Source organism: Haliotis rufescens, unplaced genomic scaffold (genome assembly GCF_023055435.1).
Source record: "Haliotis rufescens isolate VD_foot unplaced genomic scaffold, xgHalRufe1.0.p SCAF_1, whole genome shotgun sequence".
NCBI lineage: Eukaryota > Metazoa > Mollusca > Gastropoda > Lepetellida > Haliotidae > Haliotis > Haliotis rufescens.
The window spans coordinates 79,731,983-79,745,875 of NW_025963779.1; the positions used below are offsets into that span (position 1 = coordinate 79,731,983).

Here is a 13,893-nt window from a genome sequence, read left to right on the forward strand (position 1 = left end):
CTATGAACATGAACTGAGTATGCTGAACAGATATATATTTTTTTAGATTGATTAGGTCAGATAAATTCAAGGCTTTTTTCAAGGCATGTTATCCATTTTAAGTTTTTTACAAGGCAGAATCTAAAATCATGGCCTTTTCAAGGCAAAATCTTAATTCAAGGCAAATATATCTTTTCTTTAAAACCAATACAGTTCTTCTGAAGCCCATTTAGTTTTGAAATGTAAATGCTTTTAATTCAAAAAGGCAAAAAGATTACAGGTTACACTCTGGTAACCCCTATAACTTGAACGTCCTTGGAAAGAAGCTAGCGTTGCATATTCAGGGTTAAGTGACTGAGATGAGTGAATAAAGGTATTGACACAAGCTGAGCACTCACACAACCATAGCTTGGGATAGCGTTACACTGGTCACAATTATCTGTTTGCCCTTGACAGTGGGTCAATGTCACTGGATTTTGTGACAAGGCAAGAAACAAGACACGGACTATGTGAATTGCGGTCAGGGTACTACTACAAAACAAATAAAACCGTCAGCCAGACATGCCGGCTTATCTACCAGTACATGAATGTCAGGCAAGGTCAAACCAGCAGTACATTATCGCTGATCATAAATAGAAGCCAAAGTTCACACATGACACACGTAACCACTTCCTATGACAGGATTTGCATGTTTTCCTGAAAGCCAATGGCTTACTGCATCAAAAGATTTTGGGGCCTGGCTATGCTAGATCAGCCCGTCTCTATTTCTTTCTTTACATATTATTTTTTAAACAACCTGGTAGGTTGGGGGTAAAAAATATACACGACATTCAGGGGCTGAAATTCCAAGTATTACAGTGCCAATGGCATACTAAAAATAGCACCGGAAACATGAAGATGAATAAAGTTCCTGTGTCCAAAAAGAAAACCTAGATATTATTTTTAACAAACGTTCCCGGGGATGAAATATTATAATATGAACATGGTCAAGCCAGTGATAAGTGTACTGTCCGCAAACTGGACTAAATGCACGGTGTGATTCATGAAATAAACCTGGGTATTCGGAAATTGAAAAGGGCATTACCAATTGGGGAAAACTTTGTAAATAACTGCCTATTGTCCAGATGAAATTTATAAAGTTTGACGATGGATCAAAAGAATTGCAATCAATAAAATCAGATCTTTCAGATAACAGTTTCTATATTGACCGAAGTAATGTGCCAATGAAAGTTGTACTGCCAATGACTCTCAGGTCGGACTAACACCATGGAGCTGGCAGCTGTCCAACAGTGGCACACATGAGTCGAATGTGCCTCCCACACAAGCCAACAACCACACTAGGCATGCTGTGGCAAGAGGGGAGGCAGTGACATTTCCACACACCAATATCAGCTGATCAGAAATATAATACCTGCTTGGACTGCCAACACACCATTCAAGCTTATTCCTGGGAACATGGCTGCCCATACAGAGGAACATACAGGTGTAATGTCCCTGTATCAAGCTCATTCAAGGCATCGCCATACTCATGTTAGAATACTTCTCGACTTCCGTTGCTTGGAACCTTTTGAATAGGGTTTTGAAAAAATATTCTTGACTTAGGTATTTTTTAATCTTTGAATGACACCTGAACCCCATGGACCCCACCCCCTCCGGTTCCTCCTATGTGCATAGCTACAGTCTTAAATAGGTGAATATGTTCTAAGATTCAAGAATGACCTTAGCTTTCACTTTTCTTATGATTAGGTGGATTACCTTATAAGGTCACAGGAATTCCGGTTGCTTGGCACTAGTTCAACAATAAACAGATTATCTTTGAATGCTTAGCATAAATCTTGCTACTTTTCATCATGTGCAGTGATCTGACAGCGTTTTTGGAATGGTAAGACAACAGTCAATAACGAAATTCATAAGCAAAGATGATTCAAGTCTTGGTTTGGGGTTTCCTATCAGAGACAGTATTGTAAGAATTATGGAAGACATCACTGACAATGTCACTCGCAGTGGAGAGTCATACTGGTGGAACTAACTACAAGATCACAGAGACATCATGCCTTCAGTTGTACCCATGGCTCACAACCCTATTGAAACATCAGGATCAGTATTTAAAACAAAAAAATTGCCAGGTTGCCATGAGGACCGGTAAATTTGCTGCAGGCTATAAGGTGAAGGTGAAGGTGAAATTGGGGTTAACATCGCGTCCAAGATTATTGCACTTATATAGCGACATGCATGCATGTGTGTGTGTGGCTGCATGTACGAGTCCTGACTGATAACGATTTATAGTGCTAGCACACTGAGATACCATGCCGCAGTTTAACATGAATACCCCACTCAGACACAGTATACTGACTCCGAGCCGACCAGTCCTTGTTTTAGCCCTTTAATGCCGAGCGCCAGACAGGGTAACAACATACCATCTTTAGGTATGACGTGGCCGGGGATCAAACCCCGGACCTTCCGCTCTCCGGGCGGAAGCTCTACCACTAGACCACGGAGGCGGTCTGCAGGCTATAAGGACCCACACAACTTTGAAACTACTGCCTGGCACGGGATCTACCTGCTACGGGATCTACCTGCTACGGGATCTACCTGCTACGGGATCTTCCTGCTACGGGATCTACCTGCTACGGGATCTACCTGCTACGGGATCTACCTGCTACGGGATCTTCCTGCTACGGGCCTACAAGAAGGCCCTTATGACAAACACTGGTCAGGATCACGTAAATATTTCGGCGAATTGTGTCGCTCCGGGGGGAAAAAGCAGAACAAAATAGCAATTGTCGGTTCATGTGAAGTACAGATTTCAAGAAGCACAACAAGCACAAGAAACATACAACTGCTGTGAGAATTACTATGAAGCATTCTTATGCTAGAAATGGATTCATATGATCATTCAAATACGACCATTACAAGTGACGACAATGAGATCAAATTTGACATTAGTGAAGCTGAGAAGGTTGTGTTACAACTGTCTACTTTACTGGAAAAGAAGAAGTATCCACTGACAAAATGACAAGGTTGCAACAGTTACAAATTATTACAGCCGTGAAAAACAGGTCTAGTGTATAAAACTTTGTAATAAGCAAAAGTTCCATAAAATATCCCAGTGACCCTCTACTGCAAATTTAAGGTGTACAAACTGTTCAGATTGGAAATATATCTGGGGCACTGAGATAACATTGAAATAACATTGAGATAGCATTGAGATAGCATTCAGATGGCATTGAGACAGCATTGACACAGTAATGGGACATTATTGATAGCGGAGTGTAAAATGAACCTTTGCCTAACCCGTGTCGATCAACAGGACATGTTCTTGGTTCTATTCAGTCTGTTTGACAACGTCATTTCTTTGATTGCATGGGTAATTTGGAAATTGTTATCTGTTCATGTCTTATACAAAGTTATGAATGTGCCTCTTTCGGGGGTAAAATGTAAACAGTAAAGTTGTTTCATTACACTAATTACCACCATCTTGACGTAAGATCTACATTAATGCCAGCTATAGAATTGGATAGTTTCACAGTCCTGGTCAGCAGCAAAGCCTGGCCTGATAAACATTAACCTGACTGCAACTAATTGTCGTTTGATGTCGTAATACAGCTTGGCCCGAAAATAGGAGCTTAACGTAATAGGATATACATGTCCCTTGGTAGAGTTAACCAACATAGCAGCTTTATATTTCTAATAGGATATACATGTCCCTTGGTGGTATTAACTTTTATCAGTGTATGTGTTACAGAAGGCTGTTCTCCTTGCCTGTCGGGACACGGCTAGATCATTGGCTCTAAAACTGATTAGCTTGGCAAAATATCACTTTGTGGACCTGTTACAACATGTTGTCTTGTCTCTACCCGGGTTCAAAATTAACATACCGTATTCAACATAATAAGCGCCCAGGTCTAATAAGCGCCCACCACGATATTTGCTAATATATTGGCTAGTGAACAATCTCAATTAGCACCCCTTCCGATTGATCAATGTACACAAGACTTATTTATTCGTGTATAATACTCACTCGTGTGTTATATGCCCCCTTTATTATGGGCAATTAAATCCTGGAAAAATATATCCGTCATATATTAACATTTCAGGCTGTCAGCATAAACCACGAAATTTACGATCTTGCAACTCTTGTTGTTTTTCACCCCTATTTCTAATTTTGAGAGCGCCCTGGGCGCTTATTACGTCGAATACAGTATCTGCTTGTTCAAGGCTAGTAAATTCAGGAAGGACGAGTGATATTTCCTTGTGGACTACCACTTTAACAATAAGGTAGATGGCAACCTTGTAACAGATCAATTTTGCAGACCAAGATTAATTTCCAATCATGTCTAGTCATCTGAATCGTAATAAAAACTTCAATATCTGAATATCAGTGAGACACTCAAAATATAGGATTACATGATCACGATCAGGGCTGTGTCGATGAAATGTGATACATACTGCGATAGCATGTTTGACCTTTCATCATCCATGACATGATACAAGAAACTTGATAAGCACAGTAGCAGCATGTTGTAGCACATTCACAATGACAAATTCAATATTACAAGCAAATTTGCGTCAGGTGAGTGAGTTTGGTTTTACGCCGCTTTCAGCAATTTTCCAGCAATATCGCAGCGGGGGACACCAGAACTGGGCTTCACACATTGTACCCATGTGGGGAATCCAACCTAGGTCTTCGGCGTGATGAGCCAACGCTTTAACCACCAGGCTACCCCACCTGTCCCAGGGGTCAATTGAGACTACAATTGCTTGTGGACATGCCTTCAGAAATATTACTTTAGGATGTAATTTCATGCCATGTGCAATGTATAACATCAATTCATGGATTTATCTTAGATTCAAAACTAAGTGTCCCTGGCATGTAATTTGGGAAAAAATCATTATTTCATTGAAAATTGGGACTTATTTAAAACCTCTTACTCTTTATTGGTCCTGGTATCAGTGAAATACTGGTTCCCTGTCCATAGCCATGAAATTAGTCATGACATCAACTGGGAAATTTATTACCGGGTACTCTAATTTGGGAAGCTGTGATGATATTTGCTACAGACTTTGGGCTAAATATCGGCCTCTGAGAAGGTCCAGATAAATCCCTTCAGTTATGTGGAATACATCTGTTTGTAGGACATCTAATCGACGCAATACGACACGTATCGTAGCAATTTATCGCAATGTGCTAGTAATTCAACAAATCGTTAACGCAACTGCATATTGAGTAAACCAATCAAATGATGTACTGAAGCTTGACTTAAATTTACAATCTAACCAGAGCATTCCAGAAACAGATTGAACTAAATACTGATAATTGTCTCTCTTCCTTTCCCATTCCTGTTGTAACCACGGTAACCGCTCTCCATCATCTGGTGCAAACAGGTGTAAATGCAACAGGTGTTCATACACATGATACAGCTGTGACATAGATAATCTCAGACTGTGACATGGTGATTCAACCAAAGCCACTGGTAGAAACTAACACTTTAGTCCACTAGTCATCATAATAAGACCTGTGAAGATCCGGGGTAGAATAGGTCTTTAGCAACCCATGCTTGCCGTAAAAGGCGACTATGCTTGTCGTAAGAGGCGACTAACGGGATTGGGTGGTCAGGCTCGCTGACTTGGATGATGCATGTCATCGATCCCAATTTCATGGATCGATGCTTGTGATGTCAATCGCTGGATTGTCTTGTCCAGACGCAATTATTTACAGACCGCTGTCATATAGCTGGAATATTGCGCTGTATGGTGTTAAACAACTAACAAACATTATGAAGATAACATATAGCAAAACCCTTACAAATGGCAAACTCCTAGTGGTCCTTATGATACCTTAAGCATTGGGCCGTTTGTAAAGGACTACAGGAGTAAAGCCGATTTCTGCTGCTGCTAAAGTAGCTCAAATAGGAACATAGTCCATAGAGCAGTAGCAATTGTCTTTAGCCCAGAAACAAAATACTTCCTGACTTGATGTATATGTGCTTTTTCTGCTATATACTAAATACAAAGGTGTCTCCTCAGTGGGTTGCACTGCTGGGGGCGTGTTGTGTTGTAACACAAGGATGGGGTGTCTTCTCAGTGGGCTGGACTGGTGGGGGTGAGTTGTGTTGTAACACAAGGGTGGGGTGTCTTCTCAGTGGGCTGGACTGGTGGGGGTGAGTTGTGTTGTAACACAAGGGTGGGGTGTCTTCTCAGTGGGCTGGACTTGTGGGGATGAGTTGTGTTGTAACACAAGGGTGGGGTGTCTTCTCAGTGGGCTGGACTTGTGGGGGTGAGTTGTGTTGTAACACAAGGGTGGGGTGTCTTCTCAGTGGGCTGGACTGGGGGGGGTGAGTTGTGTTGTAACACAAGGGTGGGGGTGTCTTCTCAGTGGGCTGGACTGGTGGGGGTGAGTTGTGTTGTAACACAAGGGTGGGATGTCTTCTCAGTGGGCTGGACTGGTGGGGGTGAGTTGTGTTGTAACACAAGGGTGGGGTGTCTTCTCAGTGGGCTGGGCTGGACTGGTGGGGGTGAGTTGTGTTGTAACACAAGGGTGGGGGTGTCTTCTCAGTGGGCTGGACTGGTGGGGGTGAGTTGTGTTGTAACACAAGGCCGGGGTGTCTTCTCAGTGGGTGGGACTGGTGGGGGTGAGTTGTGTTGTAACACAAGGGTGGGGTGTCTTCTCAGTGGGTGGGACTGGTGGGGGTGAGTTGTGTTGTAACACAAGGGTGGGGTGTCTTCTCAGTGGGCTGGACTGGTGGGGGTGAGTTGTGTTGTAACACAAGGGTGGGGTGTCTTCTCAGTGGGCTGGGCTGGACTGGTGGGGTGAGTTGTGTTGTAACGCAAGGGTGGGGGTGTCTTCTCAGTGGGCTGGACTGCTGGGGGTGAGTTGTGTTGTAACACAAGGGTGGGATGTCTTCTCAGTGGGCTGGACTGGTGGGGGTGAGTTGTGTTGTAACACAAGGGTGGGGTGTCTTCTCAGTGGGCTGGACTGGTGGGGGTGAGTTGTGTTGTAACACAAGGGTGGGGTGTCTTCTCAGTGGGCTGGACTGGTGGGGGTGAGTTGTGTTGTAACACAAGGGTGGGGTGTCTTCTCAGTGGGCTGGACTGGTGGGGGTGAGTTGTGTTGTAACACAAGGGTGGGGTGTCTTCTCAGTGGGCTGGGCTGGACTGGTGGGGGTGAGTTGTGTTGTAACACAAGGGTGGGGTGTCTTCTCAGTGGGCTGGACTGGTGGGGGTGAGTTGTGTTGTAACAAGGGTGGGGTGTCTTCTCAGTGGGCTGGACTGGTGGGGGTGAGTTGTGTTGTAACAAGGGTGGGGTGTCTTCTCAGTGGGCTGGACTGGTGGAGGCGAGTTGTGTTGTAACACAAGGGTGGGGTGTCTTCTCAGTGGGCTGGACTGGTGGGGGTGAGTTGTGTTGTAACAAGGGTGGGGTGTCTTCTCAGTGGGCTGGACTGCTGGGGGTGAGTTGTGTTGTAACACAAGGGTGGGATGTCTTCTCAGTGGGCTGGACTGGTGGGGGTGAGTTGTGTTGTAACAAGGGTGGGGTGTCTTCTCAGTGGGCTGGACTGCTGGGGGTGAGTTGTGTTGTAACACAAGGGTGGGGTGTCTTCTCAGTGGGCTGCACTGGTGGAGGCGAGTTGTGTTGTAACACAAGGGTGGGGTGTCTTCTCAGTGGGCTGCACTGGTGGAGGCGAGTTGTGTTGTAACACAAGGGTAGCTAGTGTATGTGACCACCTACCCTCTCCTTGATTTTCTCCCAAATGATTCTGGTCATCTCATCTCCATCCAACTCCACAACAGGGTTGGCCACCTTGATTCGACTGCCACTGCCATCTGCAATACAGAATACCAGCACAATAGCATTACAATGTGATAACTTAGTGCATTCATCTACCAACAAAACACCATTATGTGATAACTGGGAGCATTCATCTACCAGCACAACACTGTTACAATGTGATAACTTAGTACATTCATCTACCAACACAACACCATATTAACGTGATAATTGGGAGCATTCTTCTACCAACAGGCAGTCAAACAGGCTGTTTTAACACAGGTGATTACTGTCCTCATCCAGACTTTATTCATCAATTTGTTCAGTTAAAATAAGTGTCTTTGTATTGATAAATTAATGATATGTCAGCATGGTCAGTTCTCCAGTCTCTCTCACTTATAAAAGACCTGTGAAGATCCTGGGGAGAATAGGTCTTTAGCAACCCATACTTGCCATAAAAAGCGACTATGTCATAAGAGGCAACTAACGGGATCGGGTGGTCAGACTCGCTGACTTGGTTGATGCATGTCATCATATCTCAATTGCTTGGATTGATACTCATGTCAATCACTGGATTGTCTGGTCCATACTCGATTATTTACAGATCGCCGTCATATAGCTGGAATATTGCTGAGAGCGGCGTTAAACAACAAATAAACAAACAAACACTTAGAAAATACATACTTATCCTAAGGCGCAAGTTTACAAGGTTCAATTTAGGAAACTTGATTTAACTTGCACCAGGTGCATGTTGACATGAAAACCTAGTTGCACCAGACAAAAAAACAGGTAACACCCTGGTCCCATAAATATATCAAAATTAACATATATACACATATACTATACTATACATATACTAAAACTAGTCTAAACAAATATAATCTCACATCTCTGATGACTGTCGTGATTGTTAATACAGTTTGTACTTATGCACACAATTATATACTTCAACCACTCAAAGTTACAGGTGCTAAAAGCATTGTTCATAGCACTTGTCATGTTTTCACACACGTTGGAGAAACAGGTAATATTCTGTTTCTGAATACACTAACCATTCACAATTTTTCTGCCAGTTTCCTTGAAATTGTAGTCTTTACACATTCTTTCACTATGATTTAACGCCGCAATTAGCAATATTCCAGGAATATCACGGCGGGGGACACCAGAAATAAGCTTCACACATTGTACCCATGTCGGGAATCGAACCCGGGTCGTCGGCGCGATGCTATGATTCAGTGAGTGAGTATGGGGGTAAAACGTAATAGGAACAGGCACATAATCTTGAAGTACCCATAGTTTGATGATGTCAAATCCAAGAAAGCATGACAAATTACACATAACAGAGGGATTGGTGATGTGGTATGGCAAAGCTTAGAAGTATTGAGTGTGTTCAAAGGTTGCGTCTGTGTTTGTCCGGACAAGTCAGAGACAATTTTGGAAGATTTTGACATGAACTTGGTGCATGTACACAAACATTAGGTTGCACTTTCTTAAAAATTGGTTGCATTGGTGCATGTTTTATAGAGCTAAATTGACCCCTGGTTTATCTAGTTAGTAATAAAGATTGTGATAACCCAATGACAGCCGGCAGCTCCCTAAGCTCTCCTACTTCCAATGCCCCTTGTGGTGTCATGGCCTCTATCGTGTGATAGTCACGTGCAGCTGACACATACTGGCAGTTTACAACACAATAAACATGACAATCCATGTGCAAAACCGGTTGTTATGACTATATCATTTGCTGAGTTGTAAACTTTAAAACAGTGTAGCTGACGAGCATAATAAGTCGCTTTGTCAAAGTGATTTGTCTGTGCCCCCGTGGGGCATCTCATGGCTAAGAAAATATTGTTTTTACACTGATTTACAGATCTGCAAAAATGAATGATTACTTTGTTGTGACCAGGAAAATCTAGTCTAAACATGCTAAAAGGTCTAGGATATAACTTGTTTCACAATTCCATGAACCCTTGCCACAACATACTACTGTCAAAACAACAAATAAAATAAACATTGCGAAGTACCCATCTCCAAAAGGAACAAAACTTGATATGACAGTTCTCGGGCTATGTTCATCTATTTATATAACCCTACGCCATCAATGTCACAATATCCCCATGCTTTGAATATGTATGTGTAAAACCAACAGATTTTTTATTGCCTGTTGTGAAGGGTTGACAGTACATTATTTTGTTGTTGTTGTTTAACGCCAACTCAGCAATATTCCAGCTGTATGATAGTGGTCTGTAAATAATCGTGTCTGGACCAGACGATCCAGTGATTGACATCATGAGCATTGTTCCAAGCAATTGGGATACGATGACATGCATCAACCAAGTCAGCAAGTCTGACCACCTGATCCATTAGTGGCCTCCTACGACAAGCATAGTTGCCTTTTATGGCAAGCATGCAGTACATTACTACTCTTAATACCACAACTACATGTACTAATGAAACAACACCCTGAAAGTGAACTTTCAGCTGTGTATTGTTCAAAATTATGGGGGACCTGGAATACACTGGATTCATCCATCGCTCAGCTGTAAAAATTTGGATTTTTGAGAACTAGTTGAAACTTTATTTCAATAGTCCTGAGACTTCATAGCTAGGCCTGCTTGAACAAGACAAAAATGTTTACTATGTTTACATTTTCTGTCAGCATAATTCTGTTTCATTTTGTAACAAACGTGAACCTAAGCCCCCCTAATGCTACTAGCCAATGAGGACTACCATCATTGGATTTTTACTTGTCCTCAGCAAAAGTGGTCTCAGGTAAGCATGGTAAGCTGAATAGCGAGATTTTCGAAGGCTGTCTAATGATTGTTTCAAAATGTTCCAAATTTTATGTTCTTCATTCCTCTCAGGTGAACATGATTTGGTCCGATGAACACAAACGTGGTGTCGGCGATACCGAACAGCATGCGCTGCTGAGACACAAATTGACAGACCACACAGTGAGTCATTGCCTACATCGTGTGTGAAGTCCACCAGTATTTAGCAGCTGTGTGACAACATTGAGAAGGAGGGTTTGTTTCCTTGTTACCAACCACAACACAAGAAGTCACAGGTTAATGAATGGGGATGTGCTCCAGGTGTCAGTCACAAGTGGGGCTTGGAGCATCCAAACCGAAGTATGTAATACTGGTGAATGAAGCACACAATTAACAGTTTTGACAACCTCTCAACCTCAAGACATGACCTTGACATTTCTTCCTTTTCTTCTTTCAACAACAGAAGAGCTGCTTCATTGTCTTCAATTTTTTGTGCAAGATGAACTTACGTACTTAAAACATCACTACTTAGCAGAAAGAAGTTATTGAGCCAAGGGTTGTATGATGATGATAATAATTCATGTTGTAATAATAAATAATAATAATAATAATAAGGTGCATTTATAATGCACCAGATTCCATTCAAGTGGATGCTCGTAGCGCTACATCTGTATCTATAGCTAATACATGGAGTACAAATATAAAGGCTTTCAAGTACAACAGGATAGTGCAATGGAAATAGGTTATCTTTTTGGATTCGTGACAGTTTATCTGTTGCCTGTCCAGATAGTTACCATGTACTGTTAACTGCTGTTATGGCACCCACACCTTGTATTATACATTTCGAATGTTTACAGTTGAGCACTTCAAGGACACGGTCAGAGGTCATATGTCCGAGGTCATATGTCCGAGGTCATGTGTCATAGGTCATGTGTACAAGCTGGGTTTTTCCCTCTGATGAATAAGAAAGGTACAGTGTATCTGCTCTGGTAACCCCGGCCAGTTTCTCTCCCCTACTTTATAGTTTTACATTTCAAACATATATAGGTACAGTGGTCACAAAATGCTGGGAAGTAATGAGAAAAAAGTAACTTGAGTTGGCAAAGTATCTGGAATGAGCCAGTTATTACTGCCATGTGTGTCCCATGTTTTCAATACCAGGTGGGTTTGGGTATAATCATCTTCCCAAGGCAAGAGAGTTAACCGACTATGCAAGTCTGGTTTCTACACTTGCCGAACTTGGCTGGAATTATTGGCTGCACTAATGAATCTATGCATAGTCCAATCAAAATCGCGCAACAAAATCGACATCAGGTTTGTAAACTTCTGTGCAGATTTCGGTCAATTATAGGATTTGCAAAGCATGCTTTAATCAGAAATTTTCCAAATCTTTTCATGTTTTAAATCAAGGTGCTCACGTGATTAATGCAAGTGATATGAGAGGTGGAAGCTGATTAGTCAACAGAAGGGACATAACTCGTAATAGCCACTGGTGGTGCTACGATCGAGCTTAGAAATTCCAGCCTAGTTGGGCAAGGGTGGAAACTTGAGCCTTATAGTCAGTAAACTCCCTTGCCTCAGGAAGATGAGTATAACCCACGAACAAGATGTGGCATTATTTCCGTCTCCAACTGTGTATAACCAAATGTTATACATGCAGTTTTGTATTAAATACTTGTCAGCCCTTATATGCAATATTTTTTATGCAATACAAAGACAGATATTGACATTCAACAGCCACTATCACCTTGGTATCAACATTTCTATTGGGCAACTGAACTTAGCTCTTATAAATCTAGGTTTATGCCAAAATCTTATAGAACTGATGTAAAAAGTGAGTGAGTTGGGCAGGGCTGGGACGAGTCAAAATTTACTACCCAGGTACCCATGCCCCTATTACCCGACCCAACCCGACTAGCCGGATCGGGTGGTCAGGCTCGTTGACTTGGTTGATGCATGTCGATTCCAAATGCGTGGACCGATGCTCATGATATCAAAGGCTGGATTGTCTGGTCCAGGCTTCATAATTTACAGACAGCGTCATATAACTAGAATATATTGCCGAGTGCAGCGTTAAACAAGAAACCAACCCGCCGTAGGTCTCAAGAGATAGGTACAAACTGTCCAACTGGGAAAAGTTTGCCCTTGCAAAATGAAGTTTTATCTTAATTCAAACATATACAAGTCAGAAGGAAAGGGTGCATAGTCAGAAAGAAATGAGAACATTAGTGACTTGTAGTGTAACCATAGAGTTTTAGATAATTTTCATTAAACAATATATCACATGACTAACCACGGGTCCTGGTAGTCCTGTGGGTACTCGGGTCTGACTCAGTACCCTCCCGACCTGAGTACCCGTCCCAGCACTAGAGTTGGGTTTAACAAGCTTTGAACAGTATTCTAGTTATGTGTCACTGCGTGTCAGCTTAATGTGGGAAGAAAGCCCAATGTGATGCAGGTCTGACATTTACCACTGTGGTGAAACCCACAAGCATATGTATGGTGCTGACACACCTAGAAACATAAAGGGAGGGGGGAAACCAGGATCCGAACCCATGATCATATCCCAGTTAACTTTTGGCTGATCAAGGAACACAACTCTGAACAGCTAATTGCGTTACCTTACACTGAGCAATGACTGCACCCTGATGTAAATAGCAATTTCATTACAATATATGTGTTGATATAGTTATCATTTATTACCATATCATTTGCTTCAGTGGAATAAAAAGTCTATTGAAATGAAGGGGAGGTTACTCTAAAGCCAAGCAAATGACCTCCAAATACAGGAGGACCTGGTCTACCCATATGAATTCAAACACCTGCAATAGTTTCTAATAGACCAATGCAACAAAGTGAATTAACCTATGGAAGCCGAAAAAAACCCGATTTTAATAGAAACAATAAAATGCCACAGCTGTCACTGTTACCAATCATTCTGACAGCGAAACATATTTCTACACACGTGCAAGTAAATTAACAGAAGTCTCCTATTTTTTTCGTATGCTGCTACTCGTAAGACAATTGTAATTCTGTATGCTAAAACAAAGACTTGAAACAATACTTCTAATTCCATGTAAAACTTTATAATAATCACAAAGTAAAGACAATGCCAATCCAAGGGCACCGGCAAGCAATAAGATACAAAACGTGAACGCTCAATTTTCTCATATCACTATAGCATTTACTTCGACAGGCGAACATGCAACTTACAGTTTCTTTTCTGTGTAGCGTTCACTGCTACTGGTGTAAGATAATTTTGGACATTTCCACCCAAACGGGCCAGAAGTTTCCCGACCGAAGCTACAGGACTCGCCATTTTCGCTAGCACTTGCTAAGAGAGACACCGGCAATGTCGTACACGTGAGAGTTTGACGTCAG

At 42.2% G+C, this 13,893-nt stretch overlaps 1 protein-coding gene across 1 annotated transcript in view; it reads right to left on the reverse strand.

The window, feature by feature from the left end:
- LOC124143769 (isocitrate dehydrogenase [NADP], mitochondrial-like) overlaps window positions 1-13,883 on the reverse strand; it is a 34,132-nt gene extending 20,249 nt beyond the window's left edge. Inside the window, exons 1-2 of the mRNA XM_046512857.2 lie at window positions 13,726-13,883; window positions 7,706-7,800 (exon numbers count right to left, since the gene is read on the reverse strand). Of these exons, the coding sequence (XP_046368813.2) occupies window positions 7,706-7,800; window positions 13,726-13,831 (201 nt within the window). The 5' untranslated portion in view covers window positions 13,832-13,883. The remainder of the gene's footprint in view (window positions 1-7,705; window positions 7,801-13,725) is intronic.
- Between the last annotated feature and the right edge of the window lie 10 nt (window positions 13,884-13,893).